The following is a 26,735-nucleotide window of genomic DNA, read 5'->3' as shown; positions in this document are numbered from 1 at the left end:
ATCTCCCTCCCAGCTCACCCAAAAGTATACTGAAATTTCCTGATGTGCCAATCAAAAAAATTGAATTTTGTAAAACCAGAACAAATCATTTTTCTCACATTAATCTGTACCTTTTATTAAAGTCAGGCCTGAGCTCCAGTGTCGTAGTTCCTCTAACACTTGAATTCAGTGGTATATGTCATGTATAGGATGAAAGTTGCGACAGTTGAGAGAGCCAAGATAACATCCCTGTGGAGTCATGATGAGCAAATGGTTAGAGTGGCTGGCTTGGAATCTGCTGGTTGCAGGTTTGAGCCCCATCGATGCCATTTCTTTCTGAGTGGCTAAAGTACTTGGGCAAGATCTGAACCATGACTGTGCCTCAGTCAACCCAGCTGTATAATAGGGGACCTGGTAGGATAGAGGTTGCAATGTGAATGCTTTAATCCTATGCGCTTATAAAGGCTGCAATGGATTGTATGCTCCCCAGGGAGTGGAAAGGGCCATTGTGCAGCTACAGATCCGAGCCAGGGGTAATAATTATAAAGTGCTTTGAGCACCTAGACTGGGTGGGAAAGCACTATATAAAACCAACGTTATTTTTATCCCTGAATTCAAGCGCTATACAACATGTATAATGTAGTTCCTGTCCTGAATTTCACCTGATATTCAGAATGAATAGAGCGGCACCATAATGTCTGTAAATTCCAGTGTTATACAGTTCCTTGAATTACATGTACATCATCTGATACACCAATATTACAAGACAGACACTATAAACTATCCCTGAATAGAATCTCAGTGTTAAAGTAGGAATACAAGTACATCATATTTCTTTGAATGGCATCTGATGTTAAGTATCACTCGTGTGGATGTAACACTTCCATACAATTTGATATACCAGTTAAACATGTATTTTATAAAACTCTTCTATACATGTGCAGCAGTGTGTACAAGGAGTGTATTTTGATCAGTAGTTCCCTTTTTTACTCAATAACCTGATAACTTGATAGCACACAGATTTGCATTGCCATATGTTTGTGATATTATAGTTTGAATGAAAGTAGGGCATGAATCTGAACCTTTCTTTGTCATTAAATTTATTAATTTTGAAAGTTACATGTAGGTGTACAGAATGAATTATAAAAGTAAACAATTTGCATGGTACCTGTAGCAATAAAATTTGCATTTGACAATAAAAGTGACATTGGTGTGATCTTGATAGCTTCATTATGAAATGATATAATCAAGACTACAGTTGAATTGAATAATAGCACAGTATCCCTGGTATTAAAATGACATATTCACTACACATAAATTAAAAGGTATTGTATCAATAACTGTACATGTACCTACTGTAGTACATTAGTGGACAAACTAGGTAGATATATAACATTATTTTAGATGAGTTTTAGCCATACATGTACTTACACATTCTGTATATTATGTGTGGGTGGATATGTGTGTGTATACATGTATGTATGTGTGCATATTATGATATGCATTTCTGTACAAAGTTTTACATGTAAATGTTACCTGGAATCCATTCTGTCCTGTTTTTGATTCCACGCTAGAATACAATTTTTACAAAAGTACCACTATATTACATTGTACATGTTGTCTGGTAAAGAGAGATCTTAAGATTCCATGAAGGATAGCACTAGACTACATGATGTATATCACATGTAATTGACACCAGTTATCTCTCAGATAACAGATTAGTCAGAAACTAGCAATGTCATGGGTCAAAATTGATATTATAGATGTACCTCAATGGTACATGACTGTACTGGGCCAATTGTAGTGTCATTTAAATACATGTAATATATATATATACATGGTTTAATTCCTAGATATCATGTATGATGTACATTATGCACACTTCACTGTAAATTTTGATTATGGAATTCTATGGCTTATATATTTACATCTATGAAAATATCAACATGTGTTTGGTAAGTACTTGTGAGTACAATGTAGACTACACATGCTGCTGACACAATTTACAGGTCTTAGCATATCCTACTAAAATTGTATTTGAATGCACTCAGGAAATAATGTTCATTTTACAGTAGTATATTTCTTCAGCTGTGAAATAGTGCTTAATCTTTTTATACAAAAACATTGTGAAATTGTAGTTCTAAAACCTCAGTTTGCACAAACATTGGGTCGAGATAATTAGAAAGTGACTTAATATTTGCAGGTGTGTTATAATTGATATGAAATTGATGAGTGAAAGTAGAGATGCATGTATACCATTTCTAAGTCATATTTCACCATAGACAGTGGCAAGGACATGTCCCCCCACCTGTCTATGGTTGAATAGATCATGGATTGAAATAAAAACTGTCTACTCTATAGTTCTAGCAAGGATGGTTTTGTTGTCACATCTAAATTTTACAGGTTTATTTCTACATATTGTCTACTAGTCATAATTTATTGTATACATATATCTGTGAATAAACCAATAGTTGTGTCATATATGTTATGTACATTGTACATCATGTGTTAATTACATGTATGTGAGTTTGAGAGAATATTCTCCTGATTGTTGCTAGTTACAAAGAGGTTCACATACATTAGTTAATTCTCTTTCTCGAGGGGGGGGGGGGTTATTTGTTTGTATAGTATAGTATAGTATAGTATAGTATATTGTATTTGACATAAAATAATGTAAGAAATACATTATCTATAGTCAAATACGTACAAAAACAACAACAAGAAAGATAATAGACAGGGCTCGAAATTAACTTTTTTCTTTGGTAGTCCTAGTGGGCCACCGATTTCAGAAATTGGTAGCCCAAGGATTGTGACCTGTAGTCCCATATTCCTGAACTGAAAACAAATTTCCTCTATTGGAAATATATGTGTTATTAAAATTCTTTCATGTCCATAAATCTAAGACTTCCATCTTCATCACATAATCAGTGGTAACCTGAGTGGGCTACCAGCTACAAATTATGGTAGCCCCATGACAAGAATTGGTAGTCTGTGGGCATGGGACTACTGTTAATTTCGAGCCCTGATAGATAATTATAAATATAAATAAAACACTAAACTACAGTATTGAATACAAAGATAATAGTGAATTAGAGAATTTTCCAAAGCTATTAGTGATAAAACGTACAGTACACACTAGTTTGGAGAAAAGATTAATATTTATATATTACAGACTGAGGGATGTGATATATGATGCTTGGCACATAAGCTTTGCAGTCTAAAACCTGTTACATATATTGTACAGTGTATGGACATTGGTGATTATTTCATACCGTACATACTACACTCACATCTGGGCCATGTTTATACATGTAAATGTCTGTACTTCATGTAGTCATACACAAAACATAGGAATGAAGCACACAGACACACATGACCTTGAAACCAGACTATATTGTATAATATGGTAAAAACGTACACACAGAGTTCAGTAACACAACTTCATTCGTGAACGTACAATGTATGTCCGTATTCCATTTATAGAGTGATGAATCTATATTTATACTGTAGCCATTTATTATTTATAATTCATTTATATATTATCAGAAGTTATTTCATGTCAGCTATCTGCCACTGGGACAATGTTGTATATCTGTGAGACTGTAAGCCCTTAAAAATGACAAATATAGAGATTAACAAGTGTATATACATATAGAAGTGACTTGAGAAATTTGCCCAGGAGTGCTGATCCTATTGAATTTATATTTTATGACTGCAAGTAATCCAACTCACTGTGTATGGCACCTGTAACATGTAAATTCATATTGTAACTCGAGACAGGAAATGTACCTAATATGATTTCATCAACTTTCAAAGAATCAGTTGATAAATTGAAAGACTATTCAATGAATCATGATGCCAATGCAATGATAATAACCTTTTAGCAAACCAAGTATTATTGTAATTCACCCATTTTCACTGTGATGTATGGTCTGTACATGTTTGATAAATGCGGCAATGTAAAGGTTACTGTGTTTTAGATAATATGAAAGTATTTGGAATGATACACCGCACAAAAGTATGTTATTTATAGTATTCAGAATTTGAATACATGTGCTATTATAGAAACCACTCCAAATTAAAATAAGAGGTGGATAAGGTAAATAATGTATGTCACATGCTCATTATTGAATTTGTGGTGAGTGTACATGCTGTGGTTGTATTTTTTCTCTTCTCTCTTTTTAATAAAAAGCCCATCATACTACATGTAATGAGAAATAGAACAAAAGCCTAATCATGACTTGAATATTCAGTTACTATTTTTGCTCCTCTTGCTATGGAAAGTATATGAATAATATTATATGCAATCCAAAGCTTACCACAAAATTTGTAACAAGTATTCTTTTGTCTTGAAATTAGGTTTTATAGGTCCCTAACTTGAAACATGTACGTCATCACATGATAAATTGCATTTAACTAAATATGATATTCAGAATTGTGTTAACATAGGAATATTTAGCGTGCATTTATTACAGTATAAGATTTGTGACTTTTTGACGCGTAAAAATAAATATGACTTTGGGAAGATTGAAGCTACATGTAAATGCATGTACCAGTGGGATTTTTGTGTACAATTTTATCAAATTGTACATGTACATCCGTAATAGCATTATTTAAAACAAAAAAAGTAATTACTAGTGACTAAGTGTTATTTTCTCCTTTCATGAGAAAAAGTTTTAACCCCCTCTTTTTTCACAGAAAATACTGGTGTGTACTATTTCTCTGGTTGTGAAATGCCAAATTTTTCCCCTCCACCTGTGTGTGTGTGTGTGTGTGTGTGTGTGTGTGTGTGTGTGTGTGTTTGCGTGTTTGTGTTTCTCTTTCTCTCTCCCCCTCCCTCTCCTCCTCTCTCCCACTCACCCTTCCTTCATTCCCTCTCCCCCACTCTCCTCTCCCTCTCCCCCTCTCTCCCCACTCTCTCCCCTTCCTTCATTCCTTCTCTTTCTCCTTCCCTCCCTCTGTGTATTTGGTATTTGAGTTCAATCATGTAACTCAATGTTCTTCTCTTTCTCTATTTGATTTTAATCATCATATAAGATACCCAAATGTTCTTCCCGACAGAAAATAAGATATTTACATTTGTGTATCCTTTTTTTTTCATTTTGAAGGCAACTCACGATTTCACAACACGGTCTGATCTACTCAACCTAAAAGGTAAGTGTTAAGTTGTTTGATTTGGACACTTTATTTACTTCCTTTCATAACTGTTTCGTGCAACTGCATATTTTATTTTGTCTAGTCAATTTCATTTCAGTGGCCTTAATAAAAGTCACTTGTTGCCATAGTGAATTGTGACCTTGCTTGACCCCCTATATACCGCAAATTAGAAATAAATAGCTTCTGTCATACATTTGACATTACTTCAAGTAAAGTAATAGTGCATACAGTCTCAGGGGAAACAAGGTTTTTTTTTTCATTCATTATATTGCCATTTGATATTTATGGTGGAAATGATATATACATGAAACCTGACAAATACAATCTTTATATGTGATGTCACATATTTTGTGAGATTTTGAACCCAAGATGCATGACTTCCCAGTAGTGATTGCCATCTGAGTACACATACATGTGTAATCAGGGAGTTGAACACAAGCCAGCTACATGTGCTCATACTTTAAACTACTTCAGGTATTTCTTTTCTCAAGTGGTATGGGTCTATTGTGGGCTATTGTGCTGTCTTCTTGTTATATTGATATTAAAAAGGTGAAAGAAATGCTGTTACAGTCGTATTCAATACTGGTGAAGTGTTTATAGTTTCATGCTATAGAATGTGAAGTTTGAGATTTTTTGTAAAGGATATAATTTTCATTTCCCCAATTATAGGAGAACGCCTTGATGTAAGACAATGTGAAGCACTTGAGGATGTCTTCAAAAGAGTTCGGTTCAAGACAATTGACCTTGAAAATGCAAGCCTTGAAGATGAGGCAAGTACAAGTTTATAAGTTGGTACACATCATTTAGCAGGAGCAATAACAACTTGATATAGTTTTCTGTTTCAGTTTGATATTTCCAGAATATCCCTAAAACAACAATAACAAAAAGAAAACTTCCAAATGCATCAATACTTTAACACTAGTATTAGACCTATCCTCATTATTAAAGTGCAAGTGTCTTGACAACATTTTCTTGTGTTGCATAGTCTCGGAAACTGTTGTGAAAAACAAATGAAACCTCCGCAGTTGTTAACATACGTATGATGGAAAGCTCAAGAAAATATCAAAATGTCCAGATAGCTCAAGGAAGTATGTCAATATGTCTGGCATTGACAGATAGATTTTCTACATTTCAACATTCATGCCACAGCTGTCTGTGTGTGAAAGGTGTCCTACATTTACATGACAGCTCTCATTGTAGTTGATTTTTGTGTGCTAAACATTCAAAATAAGTCTGAATTATTTTAATGTGATTATGTTGTGGTTATTCATTAAAAGACACACACATGACAGCAAACTCATGTTAACAAATTTGTTTTGTCTCTATTTTGATACTTTTCCTTTGAATTCATGTCAATCATCATATTCTTAGCACTTGAAAAGCTTTTAACCATATGGATAGATTTTATTACATGTAATGGATTGATTTCATTTTCAGATATATGTTTGTTTTTCAGTTGTGTTATAGGTATGGTGAAATGTGTGTGTGTGTGTGTGTTTGTGTGTGTGTGTGTGTGTGTGTGTGTGTGTGTGTGTGTGTGTGTGTGTGTGTGTGTGTGTGTGTGTGTGTGTGTGTGTGTAAATGACAGTCAAAAACTGCCAGACCGATTGTCTTGCTTATTCATGATATTTATTAAAAATATGAATTTTGGTCAAACAGTTATATCTCATATAACTATTGAGTGAATTGGGCATAAATTTGATGGGAATGTTTCTGGAGGTGTCAATCACCATATGTTGTACAACACATTGGCACAACTGGTCCTACCCCCAGTAGCAACCGTGAGCATGCCCTCAGCAACAGTCAAGTGCTATTTTTGCACATTTTCAGATAGGCAAGTGAATAAACATTCTAAAAATATCTATGCAAATATACCTAGCAACAAGACCACAACAGCAATCAAATGATGATGTATATTGCAAAGATAGCAATAGAGATGGAAAGGCAAGTAGATAAACAATCAAAACATGGACACACATGCCTAGCAACAAGACCATGCACACCCTTAACAATAGTGAAATGGTGGTGTATGTTGCATAGATAACAATAGAGATGGATAGACATAGGATAAACATTATGCCTGGCAACTAAGACCATAGCAGTAGCCAAATACCAGTGCCCTTTGATAAGTTTATAATAATAAGTCAAGCCTTCAAATATAAACACGAATATGCATAAAAAGCATGGACATGCCCTTAGAAATAACCAATACTATTTTATGTACAGATAACAACAAGGGCAAGTATGGATCAACTTGTCAGGACAGAATAATGTCCCACCAATCAAAACCTCTGAAAACTACATCTGTTCATCAAGCGCTGCCCAAAGTCTACAGTTGTGCTACAACGCCATTGCCAATGTTTTTCTTTTTTTTTACTCTCAGAAGTGTGACTGCCTTGTTTGATGTGTTTCTGTTCTATGAGCCTCTTTTAATATGCTGTTTCTTCTTTTACTCACAGAGTGCTACTTCCCTGTTTGATATGTTTGTATACTATGAATCTACAGAAAAACTTAATCTTACAAACAACCGAAATATTGGACCAAGGGGGTGGCAAGCAGCCGCTCGATATATCAAAAAGGTGAGGAAGTTGTGTCGTGTGTGTCAGTTGACAGTTTGATAATTTGGAATACTCGAGCAACTGATGTGTGCCAAAATTACGTTGATTTCATCAGTTTAGTCATTTTGCCATCAGAAACCATATATGGAAAGAATGTTGAACAGTGGACTTGACTGTACAAAAGATACATAGATATGTATAATTTGTATTCAAACTAGGGAGTTAGCCTAAGGTTTAGGGTAGTCTAAGTTGACTTGTATTGGCTTTGCATGGCAAGAATATATAGCACACTTGACTGACTATGAAAGATGCATATTTTTGTATCAGAGCTAGAGAGTACAATAGTGTTGTACCCCTAACTTTCTTTGTATTAGCAATGTTTGGTATGACTAGAAAATTAGACTGACTGAACAAAAGATACAAAATAAACTGGGGGGGGGGGGGGGGGAGGAGGGTTCAGATTAGGTGACAGGGAGAAATACTCCCCAAAAATGTTTGTATCTGAGCTAGGGACTTAAGATTAGGTGAGGGAGAGAGTTACACCCCAAATATTTTGTATGAGAACTAGGGGAAGTTGTCAAGTGTACAGATTGTCAGTTGACATTTTAGGTCTTACTTATAGAAATATGACATGAATATACGAACATTTCATGAATGATGATTTCTTTTGCCCCTTTTAATGGAATATGTAGTCATAGACAATAATTTCTGAAGTGTGTAACTTTTTTTTTGATTTGTCACCACACAGACTGAGTCACTGGAGTGCCTTGACTTAAAGAACTGCACTGTCACTGACTTATCCATGCCAGTGTTAGCAAGATCACTACGGGTTGGTTCAACCATTACAGCACTACATCTTGAGAATTGTAATTTGTCTGGGAGACCACTATTTGTACTTTGTAAGTCTATCGTGATAAATACATTTTTAGTTAGAGTCTCTACTCTTTGTAGTAAAACAACGATCAATGTCAGTGAACACTACAATCTGATTAAAATCCATGTGTACACGTCACAATTTCTTTGTGGCTGTTACGATCATACTGTCATTTGTTCTTTGGTTAGCGCTCGTTACATACATCTGACACAATACCATAGGTTTTCCCGAACACAATCTCATACTTATGAGTAGCCAACCAGAATCCGTCTTACAATATAACACTGAACATTCGATATTGAAAGAAAGAGAACCACCAAACAATAACAATAACATCGTTGTCTGCACTCTGTGTTCATGCTTTTTTCAAAGAGAGTGCTCTCAAGTACCGTACCCATATGTTTCGGCACACTACTCATTTTCATTGGTTGAGTGAATTCACTTGGCGCTCTCGCGTGGCTTGGGAAAACCAATGGCATTGTGTCAGATGTATGTAATAAGTGCTCACAAAAGAACAAATGACAGTAAACATAACAGCCAAAAAGAAATCGCGACGTTTACACTGCATTGGATTTTAATCAGATTGGGGACAATAGGGCCTCATTTGATGTGAATTAAGGTTAAAGTACATATATTTTACAGTACACATACCTGCATGATTAAAAGACTATTTTAGTAAATGCATTGTATTTAGTGAAAGGAAAGAAGGAAGGAAGTAAGAAAGAAAGAAAGTGAAGACATCTAAACTACACAATGGAGCAAAAAAACAAAGATAACAGTATCTTATCTCAGTATTTCTTCGTTGTTTTATCATAAATGTATCTTATCTCCATTTTCATGGTACTTTTCTAAGTAGAATGCATTAACTAAAGCATAATACTTATTTTATATCTTGCAAATATATGTATATAAGAAACATGTTGAAATCTTACAGCACAATTAAAGTGTAACTAATAGTATATAGGAGATATACATCTTTTAGAGGTACTTGAAAAGAAAATTAGTTGACATTTAAAGAAACTGTCAATACTTATAGAGTCAAAGGCAGACCTGCTTGATCTTATTTCAGTAACAACACTTGATCAAATGTAATCAGGGAATGCCTGAGGGAAACTGTGTAATGTGAATCCCGTGCAGGATAATATTTGAGTAGGAATATAGGCAGCATCTACTCATCAGATCTCTATCAGGAGAGACTTGTACTAATAGATGTCAAAGTACAGCGTGGATAACATCTCCCCTTCAGGAACAGCTGACTGATGTTATCTTAAATGGAGACAAAATGTAAACACAAGGTCAAGCCGTTCACCGAATTCTATTTTTGTATTTTCAAAATCATCCTCATTAACTGATACCATAATGATGTTTTCTTCTTTTTTTTTGTCAGTGTTGGTGCATTTTTACTTCCTCGTTATTTTATTCACAGTTCCAGCTGACAGATTTTTACCATGTAGATGTTGATCCCTTGGTACTTGTACTCATTCCAGCAAGTGCAACAACATACATGTGGTGAAAATAAAACAAAACATTATGTACAAAAAAAAGTTTGCGTTGCAGCTGCAGTTTGTTTAGTGTGTTTACACGTACATACAACATACAAACTGTCAAGTGTCATAATTTCAGTACTTCATTTTTTTTCTTTTCATCAGTGGCGTCATTAAAAATGAACCTAACAGTGACCGATCTATTCCTGGCTGACAACAAACTGGTTCCATCAGATGCAATACAAGTTGCAACAATGTTGAAATTTAATTGGAAGCTCAAATTATTAGATCTCAGGAATAATCAAATACAGGTAAGGAATGATGACACTGCAGAGATATAAGTATATGTACTGATGCATCAATAAACTAACCTTCAGTGAGAACATAGCAAACAGTATACCAGGCAATAAGAACAAAGCAGCGGTAGTCTTGTAATAATGTCAGTCCTGCCTGTCTGCTCTTGTGTGTGTTTTTGTTGTTTGTGTGTATCTGTCTTTCTATCTAACTCTGTATGTATGTATGTATGTGTGTGTGTGTGTGTGTGTGTGTTTGTGTGTGTGTGTGTGTTTGTGTGTGTGTGTGTGTGTGTGTGTGTGTGTGTGTGTGTGTGTGTGTTCGTCTATATCTCTCCATCTCTCTTGCTTGGTTTTGTGTTTGTACGTGTTTGTGTTGTTGTTATGTCCTGTCTGTCTGTCTTGCTGTCTGTCTGTCTGTCTGTCTGCTTATGTCATCAACATCTCAATGGCTGACTGGATAGCATGTAGTTTTAGTAAAGATGTATATGTTTTCCATAAGAATACTATTATCCAACCTTTATAAACAGTAATGAAAGAATATCAGTTGTAATCCTATTGTTCTTTTGAAAGGGGAATACAACTATGTCAAAGATGTCCACATTTAAAGTTACTGCTTTACTGTGCAGCCATCACTATGTAAAACTGGAAAGTTGTCTTGAAAACAAACAGTGGATATCCTAGCATTTCACAGGAATAGAAACAAACAGTGGATATCCTAGCATTTCACGGGAATAGAAATTTGAAGCAGTGAGAAGCCCGCAAATTACACATAGACTGTTAACAGGAATAGAAATTTGACATTCATTCGCAAGTAGCAAGAAGACGGAAACCAAAAGAATACATTATAAATCATCAACAGAAATACTAATTTTATAATCATTTCACAAGTAGGTGGAAGACTGAAACCTTTGTACATCATCAACAGAAATACTGATTTTACATTCATTTCACAAGTGCACATGTAGGCGGACACTGAGACTGAAACTACAAAATACACATACATCATCAACAGAAACACTAATTTGACATTCAGTTACAACTTGCTGGATCACTGAAAGTACAAAGTACATGTACATCATCAACAGAAATAGCAATTGACATTCAGTTTGCGGGATTATTGATGTAGACAAAGGGAGTATAAATAAGATAGCCTGAAGTTGATAAGTATTGAAAAACAGCCAATCCCATCTGAGTTGTTATTTGACGGCATTGGTAACATTAATACACTCTAATTTCCTTCTTGTTGTACACAATTTATTTCCTAATTCTACAAATGAAACTTTTGTAAATGTACATACAATACCCAATTTATATGTGGTACATTGTCCAAACTGTGTTATTACTGTTAGTGTCTATACTAGGAATTGATTAATTCCATGGTTGAAATCAAGCTTTACTCTGTTCTTTCCATAAATTAGCATTGCTGTTACAGTAATGAGTAATATAACGAAGTGCTAACCAAAAATAGATAGTTGATGTGTAATCTAGATGTAACACACAGAGTTTTTATAATTATTTCAGGGGTGCAAAGAAGTGTAATGTGACCTTGTGCCTCATACGAGTCATAGCAATACAATCTACATGTAGTTAGTAAACTGTAACATGTATTATATCGTACCCTTTCTTTCACTTCCAATGTTTTCTCAAAGTCCACTCTGGCCTTCTTGGCCAAATTCTTATTTCCCAATATACATGTCTAAAGCTACTTAGAGTATGTGATATTTTGATTTACAACATTTGTCAAGTTCTACCAAGTTGATGGAGAATTCAAATCTATAGCAGTAGATATGTGTCTATTTTAAGATTGAGATGCATGTTCACAGGCCAATTTATACTGTGTTCTATTTCTTCGTAAAAACATTCTGAAAACCTAACTTTTATGGTTTTTGATTGACTCTATCATGGGTATCATTGAATTTGTGGTTTTCATGACTATTTGTGACTTTATATGCTATATTATAGTCTCAGAAAGAGGTTCATAATCCTTTCTGAGAAATCTTAGGAAATTGCTGCACAGAAATTATGGACATGTCTGCTGTAAATATGTGCAAAATTGTTTGTAAACATTACTTGTTTTGTTGATAGAATGTTGGTCTTGCTCATATATGTGATGGTTTGGTGGAACAGAGAGAGGATGGCCTGTCTACAATAGTGCTATGGAACAATGGTATTACTCATGTAGGAATGAATGAACTATCCAGAGCTTTGGTAAGTTTCACTTTCAGTATGAGTCTTGTTAGTTTTTTGGTCTGTAGGAGTGTTTGATTTGAAAGATAAAGTATATGGTATGTCCAGTTACAAAATAATGTTGTGTCATTCCATGCACAATCAAGTCATGTGAATTTATTATTGTGTGATTGAATTGCAGCAGTACAGGTTGTTTTCTTGTAAGACAGATAAAATCACAACGAAGTACAGGTAGATTTATGTACTTTATACACTGATGAGTAACCCTGGTAAAATGACTAGAGATCCATGATGATTTCAGATACTGACTTTACCAAAACCCATCATTTATTTAAATTAGTTTGGGAACTTGGTTGATTTTACCATTGAACCTTAACAAATAACAGTGAACCAATACCAATCTTGTATTTTGTGTGTTTGTTTGTCTGTTCTTTTCACAGTCCGATTGCAATAATTTAGATACTGTGAATCTTGGTCACAATGCCATTACCAATGAAGGTGTACTTCTACTGAAAGATGGCCTTTTAAAGAATAGTTCCATTCTAAGGCTTGGACTTGTAGCTACCAAGATTACCTGTGAAGGTAAAGTAAACTACAAAGCATAACAAATCTTCTCAAGGGTCTGAGGGGTGTTTTCAGAAAGACCCTTGAATGTACAGCACTCAGAATAAAATAATCAGCAACAATCATACAGTTTATATTAATTATAATAAAAAGATTACCTTCCGCCTCAACCAAAACACAGGGATTGTACACATGCTGCAGACACATATTCTGTTTATACCCTCCTGGAAAGTCCTTAAAAATTTGGAAAGTTTTATTTGTGTCCTTGAAACTGGTTTATTAGAAGATCAACCACAACATATTGATAATCCATATTGTTTACCGTCACTATGCCATCTAGAAGTAAAGTCAGCAAATGGACAGGTTGATAAATCCTGTAATTGTGAGCAGATGAACGTTACTAGTGGTTAGAAATCTTGGTCATGTAACTACCGGTATTTATAGCTATGTTTTACTGACCTGATGAACATGTTGAAGGATATTGGAAATGTACTGATGTGTTAATTCGTCTTAAAACAGGTGCTATAGCAGTTGCTGAGTACCTGGCAGATAACAGTAAACTGATCAGACTTGATGTCAGGGAGAATGATATCAGAACTGGTGGTCTCATGGCATTGACATTGTCACTAAAAGTCAACAGAACTGTACTCAGAATGGATATTGACAAGGACATCAAGAAAGACCTGGTAAGGAAAGCACTTTTATCTTGTAAACTTGGCCCACTAAATTTCTTTCACCCTATGAATTCTTATTACCTGAAAACGAAATTCACCACCTAGGTACATCGTAAAATTAGCAATCTTTCAATTTCCTGGTTGACACCATGGCTTCTGCTACACATGCATTACTATAGGTGCATGTGAGAATAAGTCAACCTTCTTGGTCTATTTGACCCTCTAGTTTGAGGTAAAATGCTATTGCTCACATGTCAGAATTTAGTTATGGTTGAAAAACTTGAATTTTTTACATTCTATCTGTTGCAATATTCCTGTGTTGAAAAAGTTGTTGCATTCCAAAACAGAGAATGAGATAAATGCTTTAATTCTGCTGTAAGGATTGTTAAATAGTTTAAATTAATGAAATAATGACCTAGAATCAAGTACAGTAAATCCTGACTATAAAAGTCCCACCTTAGTAGGTTGTAATTTCAGCCAAGGTGTGATTAACACTATGGCTCCCAGACTGTTATATTGTTCTTTATTTGCCTTGAAACAATCTCTGTTAGTCAGTTTTAAACAGTTTTCATGGCCATACATTTTAACAAGTTGACATATCTTGTCTTGCATACAAGTATCTGGTACACTGAAAGTAGAGAGACACATTTAACAGTGACTCAGAGAAACCTGTTAATTTGTCAAGAAGTCCTTTGCGAAGTTTTGACCATCAAGAATCAGAGATTTTAGTCCAACTAAAATGATATTATGGCATGATGGAGATAATATTGTAACTGGAGGTTGATGAATGGAACATTGGCAAAATGATAATTGTTGCCTGAATCCCATTGTGGAAGTGTTTCACAGTACTAACCAAACTGTAACATGCAACATGTCATATTTTACAGTCAAAAGTACATGTACTACAAGCAAATCAATGTACAATTGTGCCATCCACTATACTATGCAGTCTCTCAAGTTCAAATTCATATATGCTGAGACACAAGAGAAATACTGTATCAGAAAACTAGCATAAAGAACATCTTGTCTGTTTTCAGCCAAAGGAACATGAAGAAATCCATAAGAGCCTTCTAGAAGAAATGGATAATTACCTGAAAAGAAACCGAGAAATTGCTAAGGATGAAAATATCAAAAGACAAGTGATAGAGGCACAAAGAGCTTTGGAGAGAAAGACTTTACACAGATCACATGAAGATATCAATAAAGGAGAGGATGGAAACCAATCTGTGCAACAAAATGGTACCACGGAATCAAGTAGTGGAAAGGGGGAAGCACAGGAGAAAATACCAAATGTGGGTGAGGGCTATGGGAATAAAGAAGGGGACAATATTGTAAATGTAAAACATGGAAACAGTAATGTAGGAAGTAGTAACAGTAATGGGAATCAGGCTAGTGCCTTAGTAAAACACAAAACTGAAACAAGTCCTTCAAATTCACAAAGTATGTCTTCCAATGTTGATGGTGTAACTGTAGGGGCAGCTGGTCTGTCCAAAGGAGAACTCACTACAAAGGAAAGAGTAGTGGTTTCTAGTGCTGTCGTCCCTGAAAACCAAAACGTAGTTGCAGTCGAGCAGCCAAATTCAAATCTAACTGAAAATACTGCAAACATTGTGTCATCAAATACACCAAGTTCACAAGAAAGCACTACACAATATGCAATGATTTCAGACAATCGCTTGAAGCATGGTGTTAGTGTGCATGTACCAGCTGATAAAACAATGTCAGTACCAGAAACTGTCCAATCCAACGATTTAGGTGCAACTGTCCAAACATCACATGATAACCTTGCAAGTGGGGATAATACTGTTAGTTTGAACACTGTGGTACCAAACAGTGGAGACAGCAGTAGTAGTTCCCAAGTGCCCAATGGAATGCTACAAGAAGTGACATCCAATCCTGCGTCATCATCATCATCATCATCATCATCATCATCATCATCATCATCTACTCCTGCTGCCACTAAATCTCAGAATCCGAAGTCAACAGAAGACAACTCAGGTAAAATCATACATACTGTTAGTGTTGAAAGACAATATTTCTCATTTTCTTTTGTATTCTGTGATAAAAAGATTCTTCTCTTCTCAAGAAATATCTGTCCCCTGAGTTTTTCTATGTTCAGTCTCATTCTCAATATAGATATCAGGAAAACTTTGTAAAACCTCAAAAAAAAACAACCTTTTCTATCAGCTTACATGAAATGTTTGATTTTGTAATTGTACATAAAATTTCTTGGTGCAAGAAATTGTTCCTGATTATGATTATACAATAATTGTTGAGTTACCAAAAGTTGATTGAGACCATAACTAGAATCAGTGTTTTGAAATGTGGTAGATGGAATACTATAATGCACACTGTAGTAGAATTTTTTGATATTTATCCAGCCCATACTGACCTCAAGGGTAGATTAATGGTTTAGTCATATATACTGTAAAACTGGTAGTCACAAAAGTGTTTTATTTTCTTGCATGAATTGAAAACCTTGAATACCAAGGTATAAAAGTCTATTTGCATGTTTTCTTACCATACAGTGACACTTTATCATTCATTTTTGGCCATATGGCACAAATTTACAAGCTGTGATTTGTTATTCTTTTACTGTGCAAAGTAATACTGATGACAATAATAATTCCAGTTTACAGTATTGTATGGCATAACCCACTTTATAGATAATCCTGAAGTTCATAAATATTTATTTTCGCAGTACTGCTATGGTTACGATGAAAGTTTAGAATTCGATTTCGATTCTGAGAATGAGTTGATAGTATTAGCCACAACAATAGTTTGAAATATGTCTGAACTTGTAGCTATGCTTGGCTATTGAATATGAGAGAGAGAGAGAGAGAGAGAGAGAGAGAGAGAGAGAGAGAGAGAGAGAGAGAGAGAGAGAGAGAGAGAGAGAGAGAGAGAGAGAGAAGAGAGAGAGAGAGAGAGAGAGAGGAGAGAGAGAGAGAGAGAGAGAGAGAGAGAGAGAGAGAGAGAGAGAGAGAGAGAGAGAGAGAGAGAGAGAGAGAGAGAGAGAGAGAGAGAGAGAGAGAGAGAGAGAGAGAGAGAGAGAGAGAGAGAGAGAGAGAGAGAGAGAGAGAGAGAGAGAGAGAGAGAGAGAGAGAGAGAGAGAGAGAGAGAGAGAGAGAGAGAGAGAGAGAGAGAGAGAGAGAGAGAGAGAGAGAGAGAGTGTGTGTGTGTGTGTGTAAAAGTAAGGTAACATATTCACCACTTCTGAAAAAACAAGTGTTCTAATGATCACTCCTCACCATAGCAATGACAGCATCCCTGTAAATATTCACCCAGCAACAACAGATTAAAATAGAACGACTGTGCATTCCCACTGTACAACATGGTGTTTGTCAGAATTAGTAGTTTGCATGGTCATTGTGGTATGTTACTTATAATTATAATTATGCATAGTCATTATACTACAGTACAAACACTTAGCAGTCATGCATAGTTAGGTAATAGTAGAAGCAGTTATGTATAATTATGTTCATTACTGGTAGTTATACATAGTTATTATGTTACATGGTAGTTATGCATAGTTATTACATTACAGTACTGGTAGTTATGCATAGTTATTATGTTACAGTACTGGTGGTTATGCATAGTTATTATGTTACAGTACTGGTAGTTCTGCATAGTTATTATATTACAGTACTAGTAGTTATGCATGGTTATTATATTACAGTACTGGTAGTTGTGCATAGTTATTATGTTACAGTACTGGCAGTTATGCATAGTTATTATGTTACAGTACTACCGGTAGTAGTTATGCATAGTTATTATGTTACAGTACTGGTAGTTATGCATAGTTATTATGTTACAGTACTAGTAGTTGTAGTTATGCATAGTTATTATGTTACAGTACTGGCAGTTATGCATAGTTATTATGTTACAGTACTACCGGTAGTAGTTATGCATAGTTATTACATTACAGTACTAGTAGTTATGCATAGTTATTATGTTACAGTACTGGTAGTTATGCATAGTTATTATGTTACAGTACTGGTAGTTATAATATTATGTTACAGTACTAGTAGTTATGCATAGTTATTACATTACAGTACTGGTAGTTGCGCATCATTATGTTACAGTACTGGTAGTTATGCATAGTTATTATGTTACAGTACTGGTAGTTGTGCATAGTTATTATGTTACAGTACTAGTAGTTATGCATAGTTATTATGTTACAGTACTGGTAGTTATGCATAGTTATTATGTTACAGTACTGGTAGTTATAATATTATGTTACAGTACTAGTAGTTATGCATAGTTATTACATTACAGTACTGGTAGTTGCGCATCATTATGTTACAGTACTAGTAGTTATGCATGGTTATTATGTCTGTAGGTTTGGACGACTCCCTAGATGATTTTGAGAAAGAACTAAATGACATGTTGACCTCAGTCACCAATGCCAGTTTAGATGAGGTCACACAACTTGCCAACTCAAGTAATTTTACTTTCAATATGTTTGTCTGCATATTGTTAATCAAGCATTGTTCTCATCTAGATATCAGTGACATTTCATTCTTATAACTTATCAATATCCGTCTCTGTCATGCACCTTAACAGTCTGTCTATGTCACTTAAAATGTGTGTCTATTTGTGTCTGTGTATGTTTTGATCTGCGTTTTAATATCTGACATGCATATACATATGAAATGTACTATTTATTGAGACCTTGTCATTTGCATTCATCAAAGTCTAGACAGGTGGGTGGAGTAGACGTTTCTGTAATCAAAAAATGGCCAGCAGCAGCTCTGATAAGCTGCAAACTTCTTGTAAATGTTAATAACATATCTCTCAAGAAATCATATATAATTACTAATCATCAAAATAGAAACATACATTACTACGACTTATGTGGGCACAAAATCTGTGCCTCCACTTCTAGGTACATGAAGCATCTCTTTCACTACACCTGTCTTGACACCAATTTGGGAATGCCTGTGTCTTGAAATAGAGTGTGCAATCACACAGGGTCTTCTGTTTTATTCAATTTGGGGCTGTGTCTATGCATGTTACAATAAGGGTGGTGGCTTTGGTTGGTAAGGTTTCTATGGCTATTTGTAATAATGATCTAATGTTACCATTTCTAACATTATGACACTCATTCATTCTCTTAGTGTAAATCCATTAATTTGTTGGTAATTTACCTGTCTAGATCTTGTTGAGTGATTCAGATCTGAAGAAGGCAAGGGTACACTTCACTTTATTTACTGTGTTTCACATCTGTTGTATTTTCCCCCTTAGTTTGTAAGATACTGTCCTATGGCCAGTGAGGATGGAATGTCATGACATATCATACAGTCTGGTTCCCCTCTGCATCTTCTATTGTATATGTGTCAGGTGATTTATGTCAGAGAAGCATGCGAGAAAGGTTATCACCCAGTCTATATACCATGTATACTAGACTGTAAGATACGTGGTATCACTCCGCTCTCCTCAGCCTCCTCTCTGAGATGTATGAGGGCGCCCCTCCCCCTCATGGCATACCTTACAGACTACATGTAATAAAATACAAAGTGGTAACACAGTAGACATGAAATACAGTAAATTAAGCAATTTGAATCCTCTTCTCCATCAGATCTTAATTCGGTTGCTTTACATTAATACTTGCATTGCATGGTTTCAAAGAGATGAAGCCATTTATAAACATCATAATTAATGAATGGGTAGATATAGCTTATTGCATCCATTTATGATAGGTAATATGCCCTGTTGTAGATCTAGTTGTAGTTTTTTTTAGCTCCGCTGTCAGCGAAAGCTGAAAGCGTAGCTTTAGGTATAGGTGGGTATTGAGGTATAGAGAGTAGAGTGAATCATAGGTGTCCGTCAAACTTTTATATTTTTACTATCTACTCCATAAGTGACAGTCGGAATTCTTCGATATTTGGTGTGCATGTTCCCTGGGGGGAGGCTATTCAGATTTGTTCATGCCAAGTTGATCTGTGCCATTTTCAATTTTTTATGATTTTTTTTCATAAAATGTCATTTTCATCAACTCCTTGAAAACCTCTTATTAGATTGCTTTGATATCTGGCGTGTTGATGCGCAGGGGGTAGCTTACTCAGATTTGTTAATTTCAAGTCAGCACATCCTCATTTTTATTTTTTATGATTTTTTTTTTGTAATTTGAAAAAAAAATGAATATTTTAATGAGCATAATGACCGACGCCATATTGGAAATCAGTCGACGAGACTTTAAGTAAACTGCCACTTTTCAAAAGACACTATTGACGTCAAACAAGCAATGTAATATGTGCTATAGTCATAATTCTACGCATTGGGCGCCCAAATGACAAGCGTTTGTTCGAAACAGGGTTGTAAACTTCAAATCCAATTCTGCACCCTTCTACATTATCAGCCAATCCGCAACATCCTCATTTGCATACTCTATCCTGATTCGACCAGAAGCTGAAGGTGACCTCATTCGACCGAGCGATTTTCCACAGCAAGTATCTTGAGTATCAACACGGGACGTTCTTAGTACTCACTAAAATCACACTTCAGACCCACTATAAAAGTGCGATGTTTTCAGATAACATGTAACTTGTGGTTAATTCTATATTGTCGTGCAATTTGGAATGACAGTGAACCAGAATTCAGACAACTTGCGTAAGGAAGGGCATGCCAGGCATGCGGTTGAAGTTTAAATATGGCCGACAGTTCACATGTAAAGTTAAACGACATGAACGTGTCTTGCCTTTCCAAAATGCAAATATTTGGCAAGTAAAAATAATTAAAATAATTACAACTTTATTTTGGCTTCAGACTTTGCATTATGTTTTGCGTATCTTTCCCCGTTTTACATGTAAATCCGAAAAGGTTCTCTCTCATCATGTCATCAGTGTCAGTGATCATACCGCGCGGGGTAGTCCTCGGGTGCACGAGTCTGTATTACTGACTTGACTCTAAACACCGGAGGGGGAGGGACAATTGTCAGAATCGAGTCCCGAATTCCTCCGTATGCAAGCAGGACTACGTGCGGGGCTGCTTTGAGTACGAGCGAAGTGAGGCATGTTGAGGTATTTTGTTGAGAATTATAAATATTGCGAAATGTCAAGTACAAGGTTTAAATACAATGGAATGATGAAAAAAATGGCAGAGTCTGCTGACAGGCGCCGGTCACAAAAAACACTGTGAATTAAAATATCAGACGATGTACATGTACATGTATGTATTAATCGCCGACAATCCACCCGTATGCACGAGGGACTAACCCGGAAGCAAGTCGTTGTCAGCCATACGTTACAGTGGTAACATCGTCCGAGAAATCGCTGCGTTCAGAGTGTCATTATTCACAGAATTGTTGTTTTCGAGTGAAAACCCGTCTTGAATTGTATAACTCTAACAAATGAAGACATGTCAAGTTATATTTTGAAAGTTGTATCGCTAGTTTGAGACGATTTTCTCACGTACTATAGTACTATCGAGGCTTACTTGGAAGTAGTAGGACCTTCCAGTTCATCGGGAAGTTTAGCCAGTCCGATAATTCTTTCTGGTTTAGTTTACAACACTTTTGATCACGCAGATTTTGTTGTTGTGATGAAAAGAAATTAAAAAAAGACCATTTCAACCATTTCGTTGTGTTTTCTTTGTGAAAGGTAACCGAACATGAACGAGTGTTACCACTGTAACGTATGGCTGAGAATGACTCTCTTCCGGGTACTTGAGATTGTCGCCGTACGGAAACTAAGATGGCGATTAATACATTTCTTCCCTATATATATCTACCACAACTAGAACAAGTTGAATGTTGTTGACTTTGTAAATTTGTTAGAAAATTGAAATTCAAATTGCCTCAAAATTATTTTAGATCCCTAGTTTATTTCATTCTTCATTAAAATTTTCCAGGGTTACAGCTGTAAGACACTGGAATTACTTATAGCCAACCTCAAAATCCTCTTTTTTTCTTTTTCTTGTGTGCATTTCCCAGTCATTTTTTTCTGAGATTTTGTGCAATTTTTCATAACAGTAGATTTTTGTTATAAAATGGTGACTATGGTATAAAAGTACAATACATTACCAACTTCTATGTAAAATGTGTTTTATAGTGAGACATCATATGAAACCACTAACCACTTTATTGCATCGCTAAAACAAAACTGCATAGTGACTCGAAGAGCTGAAGACCTGAACCACTTCTACATGTCACCAAAATAAAAAATTAAATTAAAAAACAAACAGCGGAGCTATTCTGACCGATAGGTCGCTTGTTGTATGTTCATGCACTTGTTTCCTTATCTCTCTGCAGCAACCCTTGAAGATGAAGACATATTTGATAACTGAAATGGATTACTGTAATGGCTTATGGTCGTATGTACTGTGACGTGACGTCTAACCGCCCCCCTAGTTTCAAGGAAATCACCAACCAAATTCAACAGTGAACAGAAGTCTAGTATGTGTATCAGGGCATCATTGTCTCCCACCTTCACCATGTTAATATTCTTATCTTCACAATGACTCAAATACTGATGTAAACCATAGACTCTCCACCATGGAAGGTCTATGTGTAGACATTTCATTTTCTGTTCAAGTGACATGTTTATTTCCTTTTTCTCTAGCAGTTGCTACAAATCACACACAAAATAGACAACTTAAAGATCCCATATAAATGATTTTCCTTGATTTAGAAAGTTTAGATTTAAAAAGACACAACTATTGAGTTTTGTATTTTCATATAGATTCATTTATTTTTCAGCGTTTTAGGAAAAATCAAGACAAGTATGTGAATGTACCACAGAATAAGCATGTGTATGTCAACAAAATGTGTATAACTAATGAATACAATAAAATGCTATTTCCAAACCATTCATTCCTAAATCAGTCTGAGCCAATCATCAAACTTGCAAGTTTAAAGTTTTCTTGTGGTGATGTCATCAACTTTTGCTATTATTTGTCATTCTGTAAGTTCAATGCACACAAATGTTAGTCATAATCAAATTGTAATTTTTTTTAGCAAGACCATAGTCTTATGAAATACTGTCCTCAAAACAAATACTAATCAAGCTAGTGTAAGTGTCAGGATTTGTTTTGTGGTTGGATCTTACAACTTTTAGTTACTATTACGATGTTTTAGCAAGACTCCATAGTCTGACACACTGTCCTGAAAACAAATGGGAGATATTTGTAATCAGTGTTTGTAAGTATCAGGTTTTGTTTTGTGGTTGGGTCTCCTTATTCAGATATATTGTCAATTATTGTAGTTCAGGCAAACTTTTGCCTTGGACATGGTGTGATTTACTGCCAAAGATTTTATAATGTTTTACCAGGGTATACTTCCTATTGAATTTCAAAAGGAGGAAAAACAAAGTCCAGTGAGTACTCTGGTAGACATTTCAGTGCATAGCCTCTTGATCAAAGTGTACAAGCCCTGGTGTCTTTTAGACGTGAACTGTCACCTCAAAAAATGTCAGTGATTAGTTTAGCACTGTAACATTATAGTAGCTGATGAAAATGGTCAAATTTGATACACAAATTGATTCTGACCTTTAGCATATTCAGGACTTGAATGACAGTAGCTGTAGGCCTTGACACATAGACAACTAAGCATCATAACTAGACTACAAATGTATAAGATGGTAGTCTGTTAGACCAATTGAAATCAAAAGAAGATTGTCACTGAAACAGTTCACTTGGCTAACTCTGACTCCCAAGTGTAGAAGTAAAATTCGAGCCTTGATATTGCAACATCATATTAAGCTATATGTGTTGCTGTATTGTTAAATTTCAAAATAACATATACTCCCAGACAGAAATCTCAAGTAAAGGATTTCTACACCTTGTGACCAAGTCTTCAAAAGCCTATTTTGGTGAAAGGTTTTATGTGTATAATTCGATGCAGTTTTTTTATAATGATAAGTAGAAAAAGGAAAGCACTCTTTCCCTATCACAGGTAATGTACCACCCCTCTTTAAAGTGCAATCAGTAGAACTCAGATTTTATCCATAGTCAGTCTCACAAATGTATGTACATGTAAATATTACTGGGCTAGTTAACTTTTCCCCTTAGATTATTTTGTTACTTTTATGTTGTGGGAGCAAATTCTTTTCTCGATCCAAAGTTTGTTTTTGCCTTCAGTAGTTAGGGCGCCCTCACGTGTTGACCCCTGTTGAAAGGAACAACACACAGTTAACCTGGGTGATGTACTTTACATATTCCTGTCTTTTTGTTGTATTCTTTTTCACTTTTAATGCCATTATCTCCTACTGTAAATTTTTAGAACGACATCTCTAGCTCATTAGAGGAGAAACACATTACAAGAATGATTTTTAACCAAAATACCTGACATTTTTATAGAGTGAGTACATGCATTCAGTATCCCATACTCCAATCATTTGATAAGGAAAAATCCATTTGACAGGTTATTTTGGATTGAAAGTTTGTTACATAGACCAGTGTAAATGGCAAGATGTGTACTGGTAGATACCTTACAAATGTACCAATCATTTACAATGTAACTACTCTCTTAATTTATCCAAGAAAAAACCTCAGTAGCACTCCAATGATAATTTTCGTAATGATCATTTTTTTTGGTTTTGGTAATTCATTCTGACTCTGTTGGGTATGGCTCAAGTAAAAGTGACCCCCTTCCTTCCCTTTAACTTTAAGTCCATTTCATCAGTGAAGAGGGGAATATTACCAGAAAAAGTGTTTAGTTAGTACAATAATCATCGTTTTGAATTTTGAACGTCTTCTTTCTTGTCTGAAACTTCCCACTTATTTTTCACCCTAAAACACGATATTCTTGTAGTTTTATACAGTTTTTGCTTGTGCCTTCATATAGACCCAAAATCAAATCAGACATGCTGTGTATGTGCATATACAATGTATATGTATACATCACAGGTGTCTTGTCTGTGGTTTCCATTAAACCTTTTGGTGGGACATCGTATGGTCCTTGCTTTCAGAAAATTTCTTTCAATTATAAAACCTGTCAAACTCCGTAACTATTTTGGAATGTACATTGTCTGATCTTTTGTGTAGTAGAAACAACACTTGTAATTTGTAAAAATATGAATACAACAAAGCTGTATTTCTTTGCCAAACTTTGGACATATACATAACTCCCACATGAAAAATGATGGGCATAGAGGAATCTTTATAATTATAGAAAAGTGTGAGTCAGTTTTTTTTCCAGTTCAATTTGCAATACTTAGTTCTAAACCTAGACTAGCAAGAGCACAAAGCCAAACGTAAAAATAAAAATTATAAAATCCACAAATATTTTGAAATGTATTTTTAAAAATGTTGCACCCCATATTTAAAAATCTTAACAAAAAAACCTGAATGTTAGTTATAAAATGTAAATTCATACGTACCAAACTGCAACAGTGGTCAAGTATTGGAAAATGAATTTCTGGGGCTAAAATTTTCAGATTTGTCTTTCTTTTGCAATTTGGAAAGTGGTTCCTTGGTCGCTTGCTCAAGTGTTTGTTGATGAATATTTCATCCTGTAGGTATTTATAGAATCAGTGTACAGATAAATGGGGTTTTGACATTGGGTAACTATCAAATACACACAACTGTAAAAGTTCAGAATTTCTATAAAGCTTTAGAAATGTAATATTCTGAGAATTACTGGAATAAAACATACATTACATATGTACATGGATGTGTTCACTCTTTTGCGTGAAAGTCAGAGTGAATGTGGTCAGTCTTTTGCTGTGAAAGTCAGCGTGGATGTGTTCACTCTTTTGCTGTGAAAGTCAGAGTGGATGTGTTCACTCTTTTGCTGTGAAAGTCAGAGTGGAAGTGTTCACTCCTTTGTGTGAAAGTCAGAGTGGATGTGTTCACTCTTTGCTGTGAAAATCAGAGTGGATGTGTTCACTCTGCTGTGAAAGTCAGAGTGGCTGTGTTCACTCTTTGCTGTGAAAGTCAGAGTGAATGTGGTCAGTCTTTGCTGTGAAAGTCAGAGTGAATGTGGTCAGTCTTTTGCTGTGAAAGTCAGAGTGGATGTGTTCAGTCTTTTGCTGTGAAAGTCAGAGTGGATGTGTTCACTCCTTTGTGTGAAAGTCAGAGTGGATGTGTTCACTCTTTGCTGTGAAAATCAGAGTGGATGTGTTCACTTCTTTGCGTGAAAGTCAGAGTGGATGTGTTCACTCCTCTGTGTGTAAATCAGAGTGGATGTGTTCACTCCTTTGCTGTGAAAGTCAGAGTGGTATTTGTCGTCTCTTTGAGTGATATTGAATATGACCACTGAGGGCGCTATTACACAAAATATTTGCAACTCTTGAAGGAGTCCAGTGATTTCAATTTCAATTATACCAGGGAATTATACTATGTGAGTAAGCATAGAGGGTCTATGGAGTAAGCAGTGTTATTGTGTATTCCTTTAGTTTTAATACCAAATAAAATCATGGTACAATGTTGTAGGGGGACTAATTCAGACCGTTATACCAGGGTTCCTAACACTGATGTGGCTCAAAACATCCTGTTGTCCATGATCTTCAGAGCTTCAACAATTAACCAGATATAACATGAATGTCTTCTATATATCGTCTTTCGATTAATTCCTTCACCCATTTTCAGTATTTGAAATTCTGAGCTACAATAGTATATCACTTAATTTGTAAATTTCATAAATTATGCAAATAACTCATTGAAATTAACAACTGGCTATAGAGGACGTGTGTACTTTGTTTTTTTCAGTGTATGTACCAAATTATATGAAATTGTAAGCTTGCATTCTTCAGCCATTGCTCACTAAAATCCAAAGCTAAGTAAACAAGCTTTATAGGACACTTGTACTTTGTCATCATCAATGTATATACAAATTTATCTGATAACTGAAGGACGCATTTTAATGCTAATACCTAATTCCTGAAATAACTAATTATGCAAATACATTTTTAATATTCATGAATGTTTACATAACCTAATCAGATCTTTCTTTTCACATAAGATCAAGTTGCAATTGAATTGACCACCGCAGTTGTAAAGAAAATGATGAAACAGACAGACAT

At 35.2% G+C, this 26,735-nt stretch overlaps 1 protein-coding gene across 1 annotated transcript in view; it reads left to right on the top strand.

Moving 5' to 3' along the window:
* Positions 1-25,349, top strand: part of LOC144449380 (uncharacterized) — a 39,785-nt gene extending 14,436 nt beyond the window's left edge. Inside the window, exons 3-13 of the mRNA XM_078139911.1 lie at positions 5,088-5,133; positions 5,806-5,906; positions 7,596-7,715; positions 8,443-8,593; positions 10,218-10,363; positions 12,434-12,556; positions 12,976-13,117; positions 13,619-13,785; positions 14,817-15,771; positions 18,116-18,217; positions 22,025-25,349. Of these exons, the coding sequence (XP_077996037.1) occupies positions 5,088-5,133; positions 5,806-5,906; positions 7,596-7,715; positions 8,443-8,593; positions 10,218-10,363; positions 12,434-12,556; positions 12,976-13,117; positions 13,619-13,785; positions 14,817-15,771; positions 18,116-18,217; positions 22,025-22,059 (2,088 nt within the window). The 3' untranslated portion in view covers positions 22,060-25,349. The remainder of the gene's footprint in view (positions 1-5,087; positions 5,134-5,805; positions 5,907-7,595; positions 7,716-8,442; positions 8,594-10,217; positions 10,364-12,433; positions 12,557-12,975; positions 13,118-13,618; positions 13,786-14,816; positions 15,772-18,115; positions 18,218-22,024) is intronic.
* Positions 25,350-26,735: the final 1,386 nt, after the last annotated feature.

The sequence above is a fragment of the Glandiceps talaboti genome, chromosome 2 (genome assembly GCF_964340395.1).
Source record: "Glandiceps talaboti chromosome 2, keGlaTala1.1, whole genome shotgun sequence".
Classification (NCBI taxonomy): Eukaryota; Metazoa; Hemichordata; class Enteropneusta; family Spengelidae; genus Glandiceps; species Glandiceps talaboti.
This window is presented reverse-complemented; position numbering and strand designations above follow the sequence as displayed.